Source organism: Apodemus sylvaticus, chromosome 18 (assembly GCF_947179515.1).
Source record: "Apodemus sylvaticus chromosome 18, mApoSyl1.1, whole genome shotgun sequence".
Classification (NCBI taxonomy): Eukaryota; Metazoa; Chordata; class Mammalia; order Rodentia; family Muridae; genus Apodemus; species Apodemus sylvaticus.
The window spans coordinates 22624751-22637257 of record NC_067489.1 but is presented as its reverse complement, the minus strand read 5'-3'; the positions used below and the strand labels follow the sequence as shown (position 1 = coordinate 22637257).

Below are 12507 nucleotides of genomic sequence, written 5' to 3'. Positions count from 1 at the left end.
CAGCCTTGACACAATCTAGCTGCCCCTCGGAAGAGGGGCTGTCAGCTGTGAGAATGCCCTGTCAGACCAGCCTGTGGGGCATTTTCTTGATTAATGATTGGTGTGGAAGGGACACAGCTCATTGTGGGTTGTGCCGCCCCTGGTACAGGTGGTTCTGTGTTGTCTAAGAAAAGCAGGCTGAGCAGGCCATGGAGAGCAGACCAGTAAGTTGTGCTCCTCCATAGCTCCTGCTGCTTCCGTTTTTGCCCTGAGTTCCTTCCACAGTGAACTATAAACTGTAAACTTAAATAAACCTTGTCTGTCCCAGTTGCTTTTGGTTGGGACAGCAACGGCAAGCAAACAGAGCTTCTCAGAGTTTGTTTTTTTTTTCTTTTAACTTATTTATCTTTATTTTATGTGCATGGGTGTTTTGCTTGCATGTATGTCTGCTTGTGAGTGTCGGATCTTGGAGTCACAGACGGTTGTGACCTGCCACGTGGTTGCTGGTAATTGAATCCAGGGTCCTCCGGAAGAGTAGCCAGTGCCCTTAACCACTGAGCCATCTCTCCAGCACCATAGCCTAGGGTGGCTTCAGATCCTGCAGTCCGGCCTCCTCGCTTGGCCTCCAAGTGTTGGCCACACTGCTTGGCTTCTCCAGAAGTTTTTGTACCGAAGGTAGGGGATGCGTGAATGAGGATGTGAAGACATGATGCTAGAATTCAGAATGGATGTGACTTGAGCACCTCTACCCTTAGCCTTATGTTTAGAGTCTTTTGACCTTTTCATAAAAGCCCACACCCGTGCCCTGCAGAGTGCATCTTAATAATGCACCAGTCTCTTAACCCTTGTGTCTAAGTGTTTACAGACATAGCTTTATTAAACTCCAACTCAACTTTAAAAAAATAAAATTACCATACCCAAAGTTAGGCAAAGGCAGAGGCAGGAGGATTATAAGACTTTGGTACCAGCGTAGGCTGTGTAGTTGAGACCCTGTCCCCAGAGAGCAAATAAATCACAAAGCCCCCAAAACCAAAACAAGGGGGAAAAAGCCTCTGTGGCTCAGCAGCGTCCCTAGGCTGTTTCATGTGCCCGGTTATTCCTGTCAGAAGGAAGCGATGATGTCATGTTTCTCACATCTCTGTAAATAGAACTTATCCAGCACATGTGGGCTTCCTCCAGCAGTATTCACAATCCAAAAGTGGCGTTGCGATCTGCCACCTCCAGTGTGGGTCCCTGCAAGTGACACACGAGAGATTACTGAGAACACTTTCTGAACGGTGAATCTGCATACAGTCCTGTTTCCCTGCAGGACAGGAGCCATTTTGTTTCCGTCCAGTGGTTTTTGTTTGCTCCAAGCACGGCACTCTTAGCAAAGCGCTTGCATTGCAAGCGTGAAGATCTGAGTTTGAACTGGAGACCACACAGTGCTTAGTGGCGTGCGCTTCAGGGGTGGGGTTCAGAGACAGAAAGACCCCTCTATGGTCAGTGTAGCCTGCCAGGGAGAGAGCCTGCCTCAAAGGAGGTGGTGGCACTCCTGAGGGCATGTGCATGCACATGTACAGGAATTTTTAAAAAGGTGTGTGCAATTAAATGTTTTTTAAAAAGATTTATTTATTTATTTATTTATTTATTTATTTATTTTTGAGGCAGGGTCTCACCATGCAGCCTTAGACAAGCTGGTCTTGAACTCCTAGAGATCTGTCTCTCTCTGCCTCTTGAGCGCTAGGACCGAAGGCGTGTGCCACCATGTCCAGCCCAGTAATTTGAGTTTGCACTTTGAACTAGGAATAGAGTGGTCAGTAATTCTGCTTTGTCTTTTCCGTACTTTGATTTGTAAAGTGCTGGTGCTGGTGTTGGGTCCCCTCAGCCTGTGGCACGCTCCTCCTCCGAGCCCTCAGTATTGTAGAACACAATTTGGCCAGAAATCTAGGGTCCTGTTCTCAGCTGTCGGAAATTTCCAGTGACACGTATCCTGGTCGGCAAGGCCGTTTGAAGTTGTGGGTTGCCTCAAATGGTTCCACTAACTGGGGACCAAGCATTCACAAGTATGGACCTGGAGGGGGGGTGAGGGCACTCATAGTCAAACCACCACACTACCCTGCCCATGGCTTTGGGGTTGCTGCAGAGAGAAGGCTGCTTATGCTGTCTTCATGGTTGTGTAATACACGAGCCATGACAGCACAAAGTAGCCCGCTAGCTGAGGTGGCTGCAAGATCGCATAACCTTTACTAAGAAGGGTTGTCCCCCAGTTCCAGTACAGGAGGTCCTCATTCCTGTAGATGAAATGGAATGGGCTGGGCTGCCTGCCTCATGCGCTTCCTCCCCTCAGTGTGCCTGAAAACTTATTGATTACTCACAAGACCTGAGGTCAGTCCACGACAAAAAAGTCCATATATGTTTAATACAGTTGTAATTTTCCCCAAATATCTATGTTCTGCAGTTTATCAAATCCACAGTTATGGAATCCATGAATATTTATATATTTATGGCTGGCTTATGGATGTTTTCTCAGCGTGCTTGACTCACAAATTAGACTTTATGATATTTATACTTTACCATAGTTATCTATGTAGAGAAGATGTCATCTAGATAAGGTTAAATACTTGCAGTGATGTCAGGAGTCAGTTGGAGCTTTGGAACGAACCTTTTTAGGGCAAGGGGAGGGCAGGGCTGGTGTATTTTTTTTTTTTCTTTTTGGTTTTTCGAGACAGGGTTTCTCTGTGTAGCCTGGCTGTCCTGGAACTCACTCTGTAGACCAGGCTGGCCTCGAACTCAGAAACCTGCCTGCCTCTGCCTCCCAAGTGCTGGGATTACAGGCGCACGCCACCGCCGCCCGGCAGGTGTATTGCTCCTTTATTATGGCTGTGATGAAACGCTTTGACAGAAGCAGCTTAAGAGGAAGGGCTGATTTTGGTGCCTGGTTCCCCAGGGGGGGAAAACAGTCCATGATGGCTGGAAACCCTGGCAGGTCTCATTGCACCCTAGGAAGCAAGCGGGTGGGCTGGGCTATAAAGCCTCCGCTTTCTCCACCCACCCGCTTCTTCAGCAAGACTTCACCTCAAGATCTTACATCCTAAGCAGCGCCACCAGCTGGGATGTTCCCAGCACCCCAGCCTGTGGGGACACGTCACATCCAGACCACAACAACAGCAGCGGTGTAATGTTGGGGAATAATGTAATTCTTACCTACAGTTTAATGCATAGAAATTATTTTACAATAAAAGACTTGAGAGTAGCTTGTTTTAGAAGAAAGCCCAAAGTGGTGGCCTGTGCGCCATAGAAAATGGGGTCTTCAACAGCAAATAGAGGATGCTTTGCCATGTCAATAATTACTTCAACCAGTGTGTGTGTGTGTGTGTGTGTGTGTGCACGCGTGCGTGTCTGTTTGTTTTGTTTTTGTTTTTTTTTTTGAGCCTAGGACTCACGTTTGTAGCTTGGACTTGAACTCTCTTGCCTCTGCCTTGTAAGGGCTGGGATTCCAAGCTGGTGCCACCCCGCTGGGCAGTGTGCTGGGGTTCTAATTGCTGACCATGCTCAGATCCCTGGAGTGAGGCGAACACTGCTGTGGGTGAGGCGCTCGTACTCTGGAGGACCTGGACATGGGGGAGCTGTAGAGTCCAAGAACGTGCCAGGTTTTCCTCGTGCAGAGGCTGCTGCCTTGGCTGTCATATGTCATGTGGAAATGGTACCTTTCTTCCTGTTGCTAGATAGCTTGCTTTTCTCCACATACCCGAGTACAAGCAGTAGCTTCCAGGGTGTGAGGTCTTCTCTACGGCAGTGCCCTCTGATTTGCCAGCATCGACAAACTGAACAGTCCTAATCTTACAGCAGGTGCCTTCAGTCAGTCAATCGACAGGGTTGGTCACAGGGCTGTCTTTAGTCACCTGCTCACAAGATGCTGGTCTCTTGATTCCCTGGGGTCTGACTTGGCTACAAATTTTAGGGTCCTGTAACCCTTTCAAGTGTGCTAATTCCTTCCCATTGACTCTGGGATTCCCCCAGATCCTAGTCCTTTTGTCTACTCTAAGGTGTTACTGCTATGAACAGACACCATGACCAAGGCCACTCTTCTAAGGACAACATTTAATTGGGGCTGGCTTAGAGGTTCACAGGTTCAGTCCATCTATCATAAGGCAGGAAGCATGGTAGTATCCAGGCAGGCATGGCACAGGAGGAACTGAGAGTTCTACATCTTGTTTGGAAGGCAGACAGAAGACTGACTGGCTTCCAGGGAGCTAGGATGAGGGTCTTAAAGCCCACGCCCACAATGATAGACTTCTTTCAACACAGCCACCACCTCCTAATAATGCCACTACCCAGGCCAAGCATATTCAAACCATCACAAGGAGCGAGGAGTGCTGTATGTTGCTGACTTGTAATCGTGATTGCTGTGGTAGCCGGTCCCCATCCCGTAGCTACCTACCGAGCTTGAGATTTTACTTGTGAATGTTAAGGTCAGTCAGAGCCGGCACGTATGCCTCGGGTACAGGAACCTTGCTCTCTCAGGGTAATATTACATATTTAGAAACAGAAGAAAGGAATCATTTGTCTGTCTGTAGCCCAAGGAGAGGAACCAGCAGGGGTCAGATGTGCAGATCAGAAAGGAGCCCGCGGGCTCCATTTCTCCAAAGAGCTCAGATGTGACTTTTGTACGTTTGTGATAATGGCAGGCCTGGAATGCTGGGTCACATGTGTGCCCTGTTCCGACTGCTTGCCCCTCTTCATCTGTATGTGGATTTGTTTATTTGGGAAATGTGTGCATTTGTGTGTGGAGACTGGCAGTTGACAGGGATCTTTTCCAGTTCACCTTATCTTTTGAGACATGGCCTCCGACTGAGCCTGAAGCTCTCATTGGTTCTGCTGAGGTGTCCAGCCTGTGAACTCAGGGAACCGCGAGGTCCTCCCTCCCAGTGCTGGGGCTGCCGAAGTTAGCCCCACCCTGGGTTTTGCCTGGAAGTGGTGATCTGAACTCAGGTTCTCGTGCTTCGGTGAGGAGCACATGACCTGCTGAGCTACCTCCCTGGCCTGTTATCTTTCCTTAGATGAGGCTATGAATTTGAGAGCAACTAACAAAGTAGGTTCTCTGAGTTTAATTTCGAGCCTTTCTCTGAGTTACAAAAATACTTTGTGAAGCCAGTATAGTAGCTCACATCTATAATTCCGGCATTGTGAGGCGGTCACAGGAGAACTGCCCCAAGTTAGAGGCCATCCTGGGTTACAAAGGGAAACCTTGCTCCAAAAACAATCAGGAGAGATAATTCGGTAATGGAGGGTTTTTTTTTTTCTGCCAACCCCAACACTTGAGTTCAGACTCTAGGACCCTGGAATGAGAACCCCAACTCCCTTGGATTGTGTTCTAACTACACACACACACACACACACACACACACACACACACACCAATGTAGTTAAAAACAAAAACAGGTTCAGTGGGTAAAGGAGCTTGCTGGCCTCATAAGCTTGGTAACCAGAGTCTGGTCCCTGGAACCCATTAAAAATTGGAAGGAGAAAGTTTATCCCACAAAGTTGTCCTCAGATTTCCACACAGGGTGTGTAGCACAAATGCCCACACATGCATATACATACAAACACAATTATACAGCACAATTTTTCCATGCTTTTTTCTTTTTTTTTTAAAGATTTATTTATTTATTATATGTAAGTACACTGTAGCTATCTTCAGACACACCAGAAGAGGGCGTCAGCTCTCATAACTGATGATTGTGAGCCACCATGTGGTTTCTGGGATTTGAACTCAGGACCTTCGGAAGAACAGTCAGTGCTCTTAACCTCTGAGCCATCTCACCAGCCCAATATCTGCCTTTTTTCCCCAGCATTTCGCGCTTTGTATAAACTTGCACTTTAACTCAGAATGTACTTAGCATACCATCTAGACTCTAGTTATTTTAATCCCTTAATATTTCGGCATTTTCCACCACCACCCTTTACTAATACTTTAAGGAAGAAGAGCAGCACTTTCATAACAGTTAAGTGTCAAAAGCATCTAATGCATCAAAGCAGGGGATTCGCAGTCCTTTAGCCTGAGGGGGTTTTGTCCACAGCAACTGTGGCAGGGTCGGCAAGCACTTGGTTTTAGATCTCCCTTGTGCTTGCTTTGAGTGTATTTCTCCGATTGAGCTCCCAAGCCACCAGCAGAGCCCTGCTCATCAGAGCCACGTTCACTGCTCACACTGGCTCTGCAGAAGGAGCCTTCTGCCCTCGGCAAGGACGCAGGGAATCGGAATGAGAGGAAAGGCAGGTGAGGTGGCTTAGCTGTTCTGTAACTGCGCTTTTAGAGGAGAAGGCTGAGTCTCTGGCTAACTCTGGGCTGAGGTACGGTCCTGGATGTTTTCTTCCATTCGTGACAGGGATGTGACACTCCACTTGAAGTTTCTGTCTCGGGCAGAGGTAGGAAGGTATGCTGGGCAGCCGCCTTTGGGACCCTTGCCAACTGGTGGTGTACGTGGGAACAAAACATCACTCAGTACTCCTTTTCAAGTTGAGAGGATAATTTGTTTTTTCTTTTTCTCCCCGAGACAGGGTTTCTCCATGTAGCCCTGGCTGTCTTGGAACTCACTCTGTAGACCAGGCCGGCCTTAAAGGTGTGCACCACCATGCCCGGCTGGTAATTTTTTAATGTTTGTTTTGTTTTGTTTTTTTATAATTCAGAGTCTCAAGCTGGCTTAATTGAAAATGAATACTTTTAGTACATAGTTAGGACTTTTCGCTGGTGCTGAGATGTGATGTTGAATGGGGTCCACAGTGCCTTGATAAAGGAACGGGCAGGTTTATGGACTTGGCACCTGCCCTGAGCGGGCCAAGAAATGACCAGGAAGGATGCTCCTTGACCAGATGGATACCTTTAGCTGTCCGCAGGCTGGAGGCGGAGGCTGGGCGAGGGTGCTTTGTGTTGCTCTTCAGCCTTTTCCCGTGGCAGGACCACAGATTTTATAACACCTTCTGTGTGACATCCAAACATCGCCTAAAGGTTTCAGTTCCTAACCAGCATGGCCGACTCATGACTAGTCTGCACGTGCATAACGGTGGAAGACCACTTGCAGGGGTCAGCCGTCTCACAGCAATCCCCCTGCTCCACTTCACGTAGCTCCACACCCACCCTTACCTGAGGGAGAGCAAGGCCAGCAGGAGGAAGGAGGGTGGGGGACTACAAGCTGCAAAGTCAGGTGACTTCTGAGATGTGGGGTTGCTCGTGAAGGTTCCTGGGTAACGAAGGAAAAGGACACCAGAAGTCACGGACTGAAGGGGAAAGGCCCGCTCGGCTCCTGGCCCCTTCCCTGTCAGCCTAAACCACAGCTTGGCCCAGGGTTATGAAAGAACTGGTAGGGCTCGGCATCCAGGGACTGCGTCAGAGCAAAGTTTGGGAATGGCTGACAGCACACGTGTACAACTTCAGTACTGAAAACGACAGCAAAACCCACTTCGTTTCCTTTCCCAATCTCCTTTTTTTTCTGGTTCCTCATGCTGAAGATTGACCCCAGGGCCTTGTGAACTATAAAGTTCTCTGGTTGAACTGCGGTCCTAATACCCAGCACTTGTAAAACTACCATTACCAGGGGCTGGAGAGACCATTCAGTGGTTAAGAGCACTGGCTGCTCTTTCAGAGGACCTGGGTTCAGTTCCCAGCATGCACATGACAGCTCACGACTGTCTGTAACTGCGGTTCCAGGGGATCCGACACCCTCCCACAGACATACATGGAAACCTAACACAGTGCCCTAAACCAGGCACAAACCCGTGTATCAGGGCTGGGTACCAAGAGCAGGTGGAAGCCGAGACCATAGCGTTCCCGGATTCAGTTCTGCTCATTGAAACATTCTGACATCTGGCCTGGAACCCAGTCTGTGTTTGTGAGCAGCCTCTCAGCTGAGCGGCCTCAGTGTGGGTTCTACAGGGTGTGAGCGCCACACAGGCGGCGCTACAGCGCAGCACGTTCGCTCAGTACCGCGTCACTAGACTAGCAAGGACAGATCACGTCAGCATGTGGTGTCTTTAGGCATCAGGGCCGAGCTAAGAGGAGAAGAAAGATGTGGTTGCTCGTTGAGCTAAAGTCACACAGTACAGATTCTCTTCCAAAGGTGCAAAAAGTCTTTAATAGTTTTCTTCTTCTTTCTTTAGACTCTCGAGAAGCCAATGAACAGTTTGTAGCAGAAGTAATTGAAAGATGTTCACCCGATGCGTGTTCTAGATCTTCAGAAAATGAACCTCCACTGGCGACTATCGACTCTCACCCAGTCAAGGATGTCAAAGGGAAAGCGGAACATGACGTTAGCAAGATCTCGGTCGTGAGGCCGTTTGCGATAGAAACCAGGAATTACTGTACAGATGACCCTGTGGCTCTCGGAACAACAGCAGCCCATGGCTGTGTCCCTGTGCTCCCAGGCGAGGTCTCACCTTACACTGTACCAGAAGCCGCTCAGGACAAGCCAGCGATGGACAGAGGCACGGGGGTTCCATTGGAGACTTTCACAGAAGCTAGTCTGAAGACTGGAGGCCCCTGTCCAGAGCCCGTGGCCAGCAGAAGCAAGCTAAGAAAGCCCAGACCTGTCTCCCTGAGGAAGAAGATAGCCTTGGAACCGGAAATGTTGACGGAGAGTCCACCTCTCCCTAAGGCTTCCTCCCCATGGATTCCTGATGAGTTGGATCAGAATGCGAATCCTAGTGTTAGTGTGCTGAGAGCTTCGAAGGCCCAGAGAGCTCCGCTTAACCTTAAAGAAGGAGCTGGCGTTCTCTGTAATGGCACCAGTGACTCAGGGGTTGAGCTGCAGGGTGGGTCCAGGGACTCGCTTCTCAAACTTGAGGATGATTTTACAGCGGACAGGGAGGATGTCAAGACCAGGAGTGCCCTTCTGAAGCAACCGCGCAGGAAACCCAGTAACAGACCGGCATCCAATATGCGAAAAGATGGCATCAGTAAGCCAGTAGGTGTTGAGCAGCCTGCAGACACAACAGCTCAAGATGCCTCTCTCGCCCAGTCGTCTCCTAAGCTCGATCCGAGTAAATGGGGTCATCCTAACTTTAATTTCTTCGGGAGTGGCCCCCTTCCGCAGAACTCCCCGCCCCTCTCCTCCAAAGGCCCCCACCACTTTGACCCAGATAATGTTAACGTTGATGAATCCGTGGACCCCTTTAAGCCAGCCACAGCTTTGACAAGCAGCAGCTTTTGTTCTGCCACTGGTAATCATGTTAATGAAATCTTAGACTCACCCAAGAAGGCAAAGTCGCGTTTAATAACGTACGTGAGTGACAGCGGGCGCTGGGTGTGTGCTCTGGATTGTTATCTGGGCGTCTGGCAGCTACCTTTTGTTTCTGTGAATTGCACTCATAAATGTTTGGGATGTGGTGGGGCGTTCCACGCTGTAGCCTTTACTCCTCTGCCTGGTTCTTCTGTCCATTTGGAAGCCTCAGAGATCAATTGATTTCTGCCTTGTTTCTGAAACCTTGACTTATTTAGGTTATCTCTCCCTACTGTAGATACTTTTTTTAAAAAAAAGTAAAAGTAAAGATTTGAGGTTTTCAGAAATCCTCATCATGCATCACATTGTATACAGAATGAATTCAGGTTTCAGTGCTGGCTACCATCTTTACGTTCTGACATTACCTGTGTAGGGCCACCGGTGTAGGAAACGACCAAGAACACTCTTAGAGAACAGAAGGTTGGGATTTGTGTTGTCGGTGGTGATGCGAATTCTTGCTGCTTTGCATGTTGTATTTGTAGTTCATTGGCAAATTTCCATGGTGAGAATCAAGGGTTTCTAAACGGCCAGTTAAATCCGGGTAGTTTGGTTGTGTGTTCCTCCTAGTGCCACCTTCTCCTGGGAAACCTGAGTGAACTTTTGTTTAGTTTAGGAGTTCCCAGAGTAACCCCTCTGGCCGTCTCCCATGTCAGGTTTTAAACTGTGACCCAAGATTAAATTATCAGGGATCTCAAGATGAGTATAAAAGATAGTATACCTGTTTATAACCCTGTGACGTCTAGTGAAAAATGGGATACACAGGGGTCAGCGGCACAGAGGTTAAATGCTGAAAGGAAGTGTATTTATGGTTGTCACTAGATTGGCTGGAGAGCTCTGGATGTTTTTGCCTGCATGCATGCCTGTGTACCACTTTCATGCCTGGTACCTGCAGAGGGCAGAAGCGGGCATCAGGTCCCCTGGGGACTGGAGTTACAAACCATATACATCTCCTTGTGGAATCAAACTTGGTTCCTCTGGAAAAGCAGCCAGTGCTCTGAACTGCCGAGCTATCTCTCCAGCCCCAGGAAATACTCTTCAACATTACGATGTCTTAAAAACACAAGATGGTGAGTTAGACCCGAGAGGAACTGACTATCTGGTGGGGTTAAAGAGCAGAGATACTGATTTCAAGAGCAGTGAATTCAAGCCATACAGGAATCATTTCTCCTAGTTAGACACTAGTTAATCAGTTAAACACTAGTTTGTTTAACGTGGATAACGTGACAGGAGCGTGCCAGCCTGCTCTGGGATTGCATGTGAGCGGTCAGACGGCTCTGGAAACTCTGATTGTTTTGTGCAATCCTCTCCTGACTTTGATGGTTCCATAGTTCTATCAGGACAGCGCTTGGGGACATCCTGGTCATGCTGCTGCCTGGGTTCCTCATCTCCTAGATGCTGCCAAAGCGGAGGCTGAGCTGTGAACAGGCGTTTTTCTGTACGACTAGATCTGGGCTCAGGACAAGAAACGGACTGTGGTTTATGTTTAGAATGAAAAAATGCCCACTTTTGATCACCGTCATCCTCATCTGGTGGTGCTTTCTACCGTTCCACTTTTATGGAATAATTTCTTGATCTAATAGATCACACAAATTTAATTACACTTTTTTTGGGGGGCGGGGCTGTACCTGACCAAACTTATTTTTTTTGAAAGAAAAGAGCACCTGAGCACGTGTGCATTGGTGGGATTTGGAGCACAGAGCCCCCTTCACTTTTGAAAAGACTGAAGCAGAGCAGGGTTAACAGCCACCGGGGATAGAAAGATAGTTTTTTGGAATGATAAAAGAGATGAATTGAGGGGCTGGTGAGATGGCTCAGCGGTTAAGAGCACTGAGTGTTCTTCCGTGGGTCCTGAGTTCAAATCCCAACAAACTCATGATGGCTCACAACCACCTGTAATGAGATCTGATGCCCTCTTCTGGTGTGTCTGAAGACAGCTACAGTGTACTCACATATAATAATAATAAAAATAAAAAGATGAATTGAAATAGAGACAATACAATATGGCTAGGACTCTGCAGACCAAATAATATAAATGATGTGAAATCATTTTAAACTTGTTTTGAAGCAGAGTCCCATTTTGTAAATTTGGGGCAGCCTTTAGCTTTGATTCTCCCGCCTTAGTGAGCTCAGTGCTGACTTACCTCCATATCACCCCTCGCTTGTCTCCCTGTAAGTTTCCTAGTGTCGCCTGTGGCGGGGTCCACCAGGTGTCTTTTCAGCTGTGTCTCTGTTCAGGCGTAGCCTTTGACCTGGTCTCAGACCGTGGGCTGGAGTGTGCACAGTAGTGCAACGCTGTTGGTGGGTGCCCTTACATGCATGGGCGGTTGGTTACCTTTTAATCTATAAATGTGGACATAAAACATTTCTCAGTGTTCGTAGCAATCTCTCCTTCGTAAAAGCTTTGTTACCATTCATTGGCGGGGGCTGACACTCACAAATATCTTTTTTTTTTTTTTTTAATTTTATAAATAGTATTCTCTCTTTGGCATTTTGTCTGTTTTGAAACAAGTTCTCACTTGTAGCCCTGGCTGGCCCAGAACTGGCTTTGTAGGTCAGCCTGGCCTTGGAGACCCCACCCCCCCAAGAGCTCTGCCTGCAAAGTGCCGGACTTAAAGGTGTGCACCACCACAATGCCCGGCTTGAATGTGATATTTTTATTTCTTCTTATTTATTTATTTATTTATTTATTTATTTATTTATTTATTTATTTATTTATTTATTTATCGAGACAGGGTTTCTCTGTGTAGCCCTGGCTGTCCTGGAACTCACTCTGTAGACCAGGCTGCCCTCGAACTCAGAAATCTGCCTGCCTCTGCCTCCCAAGTGCTGGGATTAAAGGCATGCGCCACCACCGCCCGGCTGATATTTTTAATTCGTATCTCCCATGATTTCAGGAACTGCGCATCTCTTACATCTGCTAGACCAAAGATGAATGTTCTAGTTTTCACGTGACTTTCCCATCTGTCTATCTCTTTCCTGTCTCTAATCTTGTTGATGCATCAGGACCACTGAGCAAGTGAAATTTCTCTGTTTTCTGTTGTAAGTACTTGTGTTGAAGGTTCTGTCTGTCCCTGGGGACTGTTGGCGGTCTTCTGCCGCTTTCCCAACTGTCTCCCTGCATGTTGGCTTCTGTTTGACCTTCTGATAATTTTCTTGCTTTTTTTATTTTTATTTATTTATTTATTTATTTTGGCACATCTTAGCTCAGCCTCGCAGTCGTCTGTAACTAAAGGAATGGAGAGTGCTTTTTCCACCTCAGGTGCAAAAAGCGTGC

General features: G+C 47.7%; 1 protein-coding gene across 5 annotated transcripts in view; it reads left to right on the top strand.

The window, feature by feature from the left end:
- Tacc1 (transforming acidic coiled-coil containing protein 1) overlaps positions 1 to 12507 on the top strand; it is an 84064-nt gene that overhangs the window by 47631 nt on the left and 23926 nt on the right. For 3 of the 5 annotated variants that reach the window (XM_052162421.1, XM_052162419.1, XM_052162420.1), the window contains exon 3: positions 8116 to 9232. The exons of the other annotated variants lie outside the window; for them this stretch is intronic. In XM_052162421.1, coding sequence (XP_052018381.1) covers positions 8430 to 9232 — 803 coding nt within the window. In that variant the 5' untranslated portion in view covers positions 8116 to 8429. The remainder of the gene's footprint in view (positions 1 to 8115; positions 9233 to 12507) is intronic. 5 annotated transcript variants of the gene reach the window in all.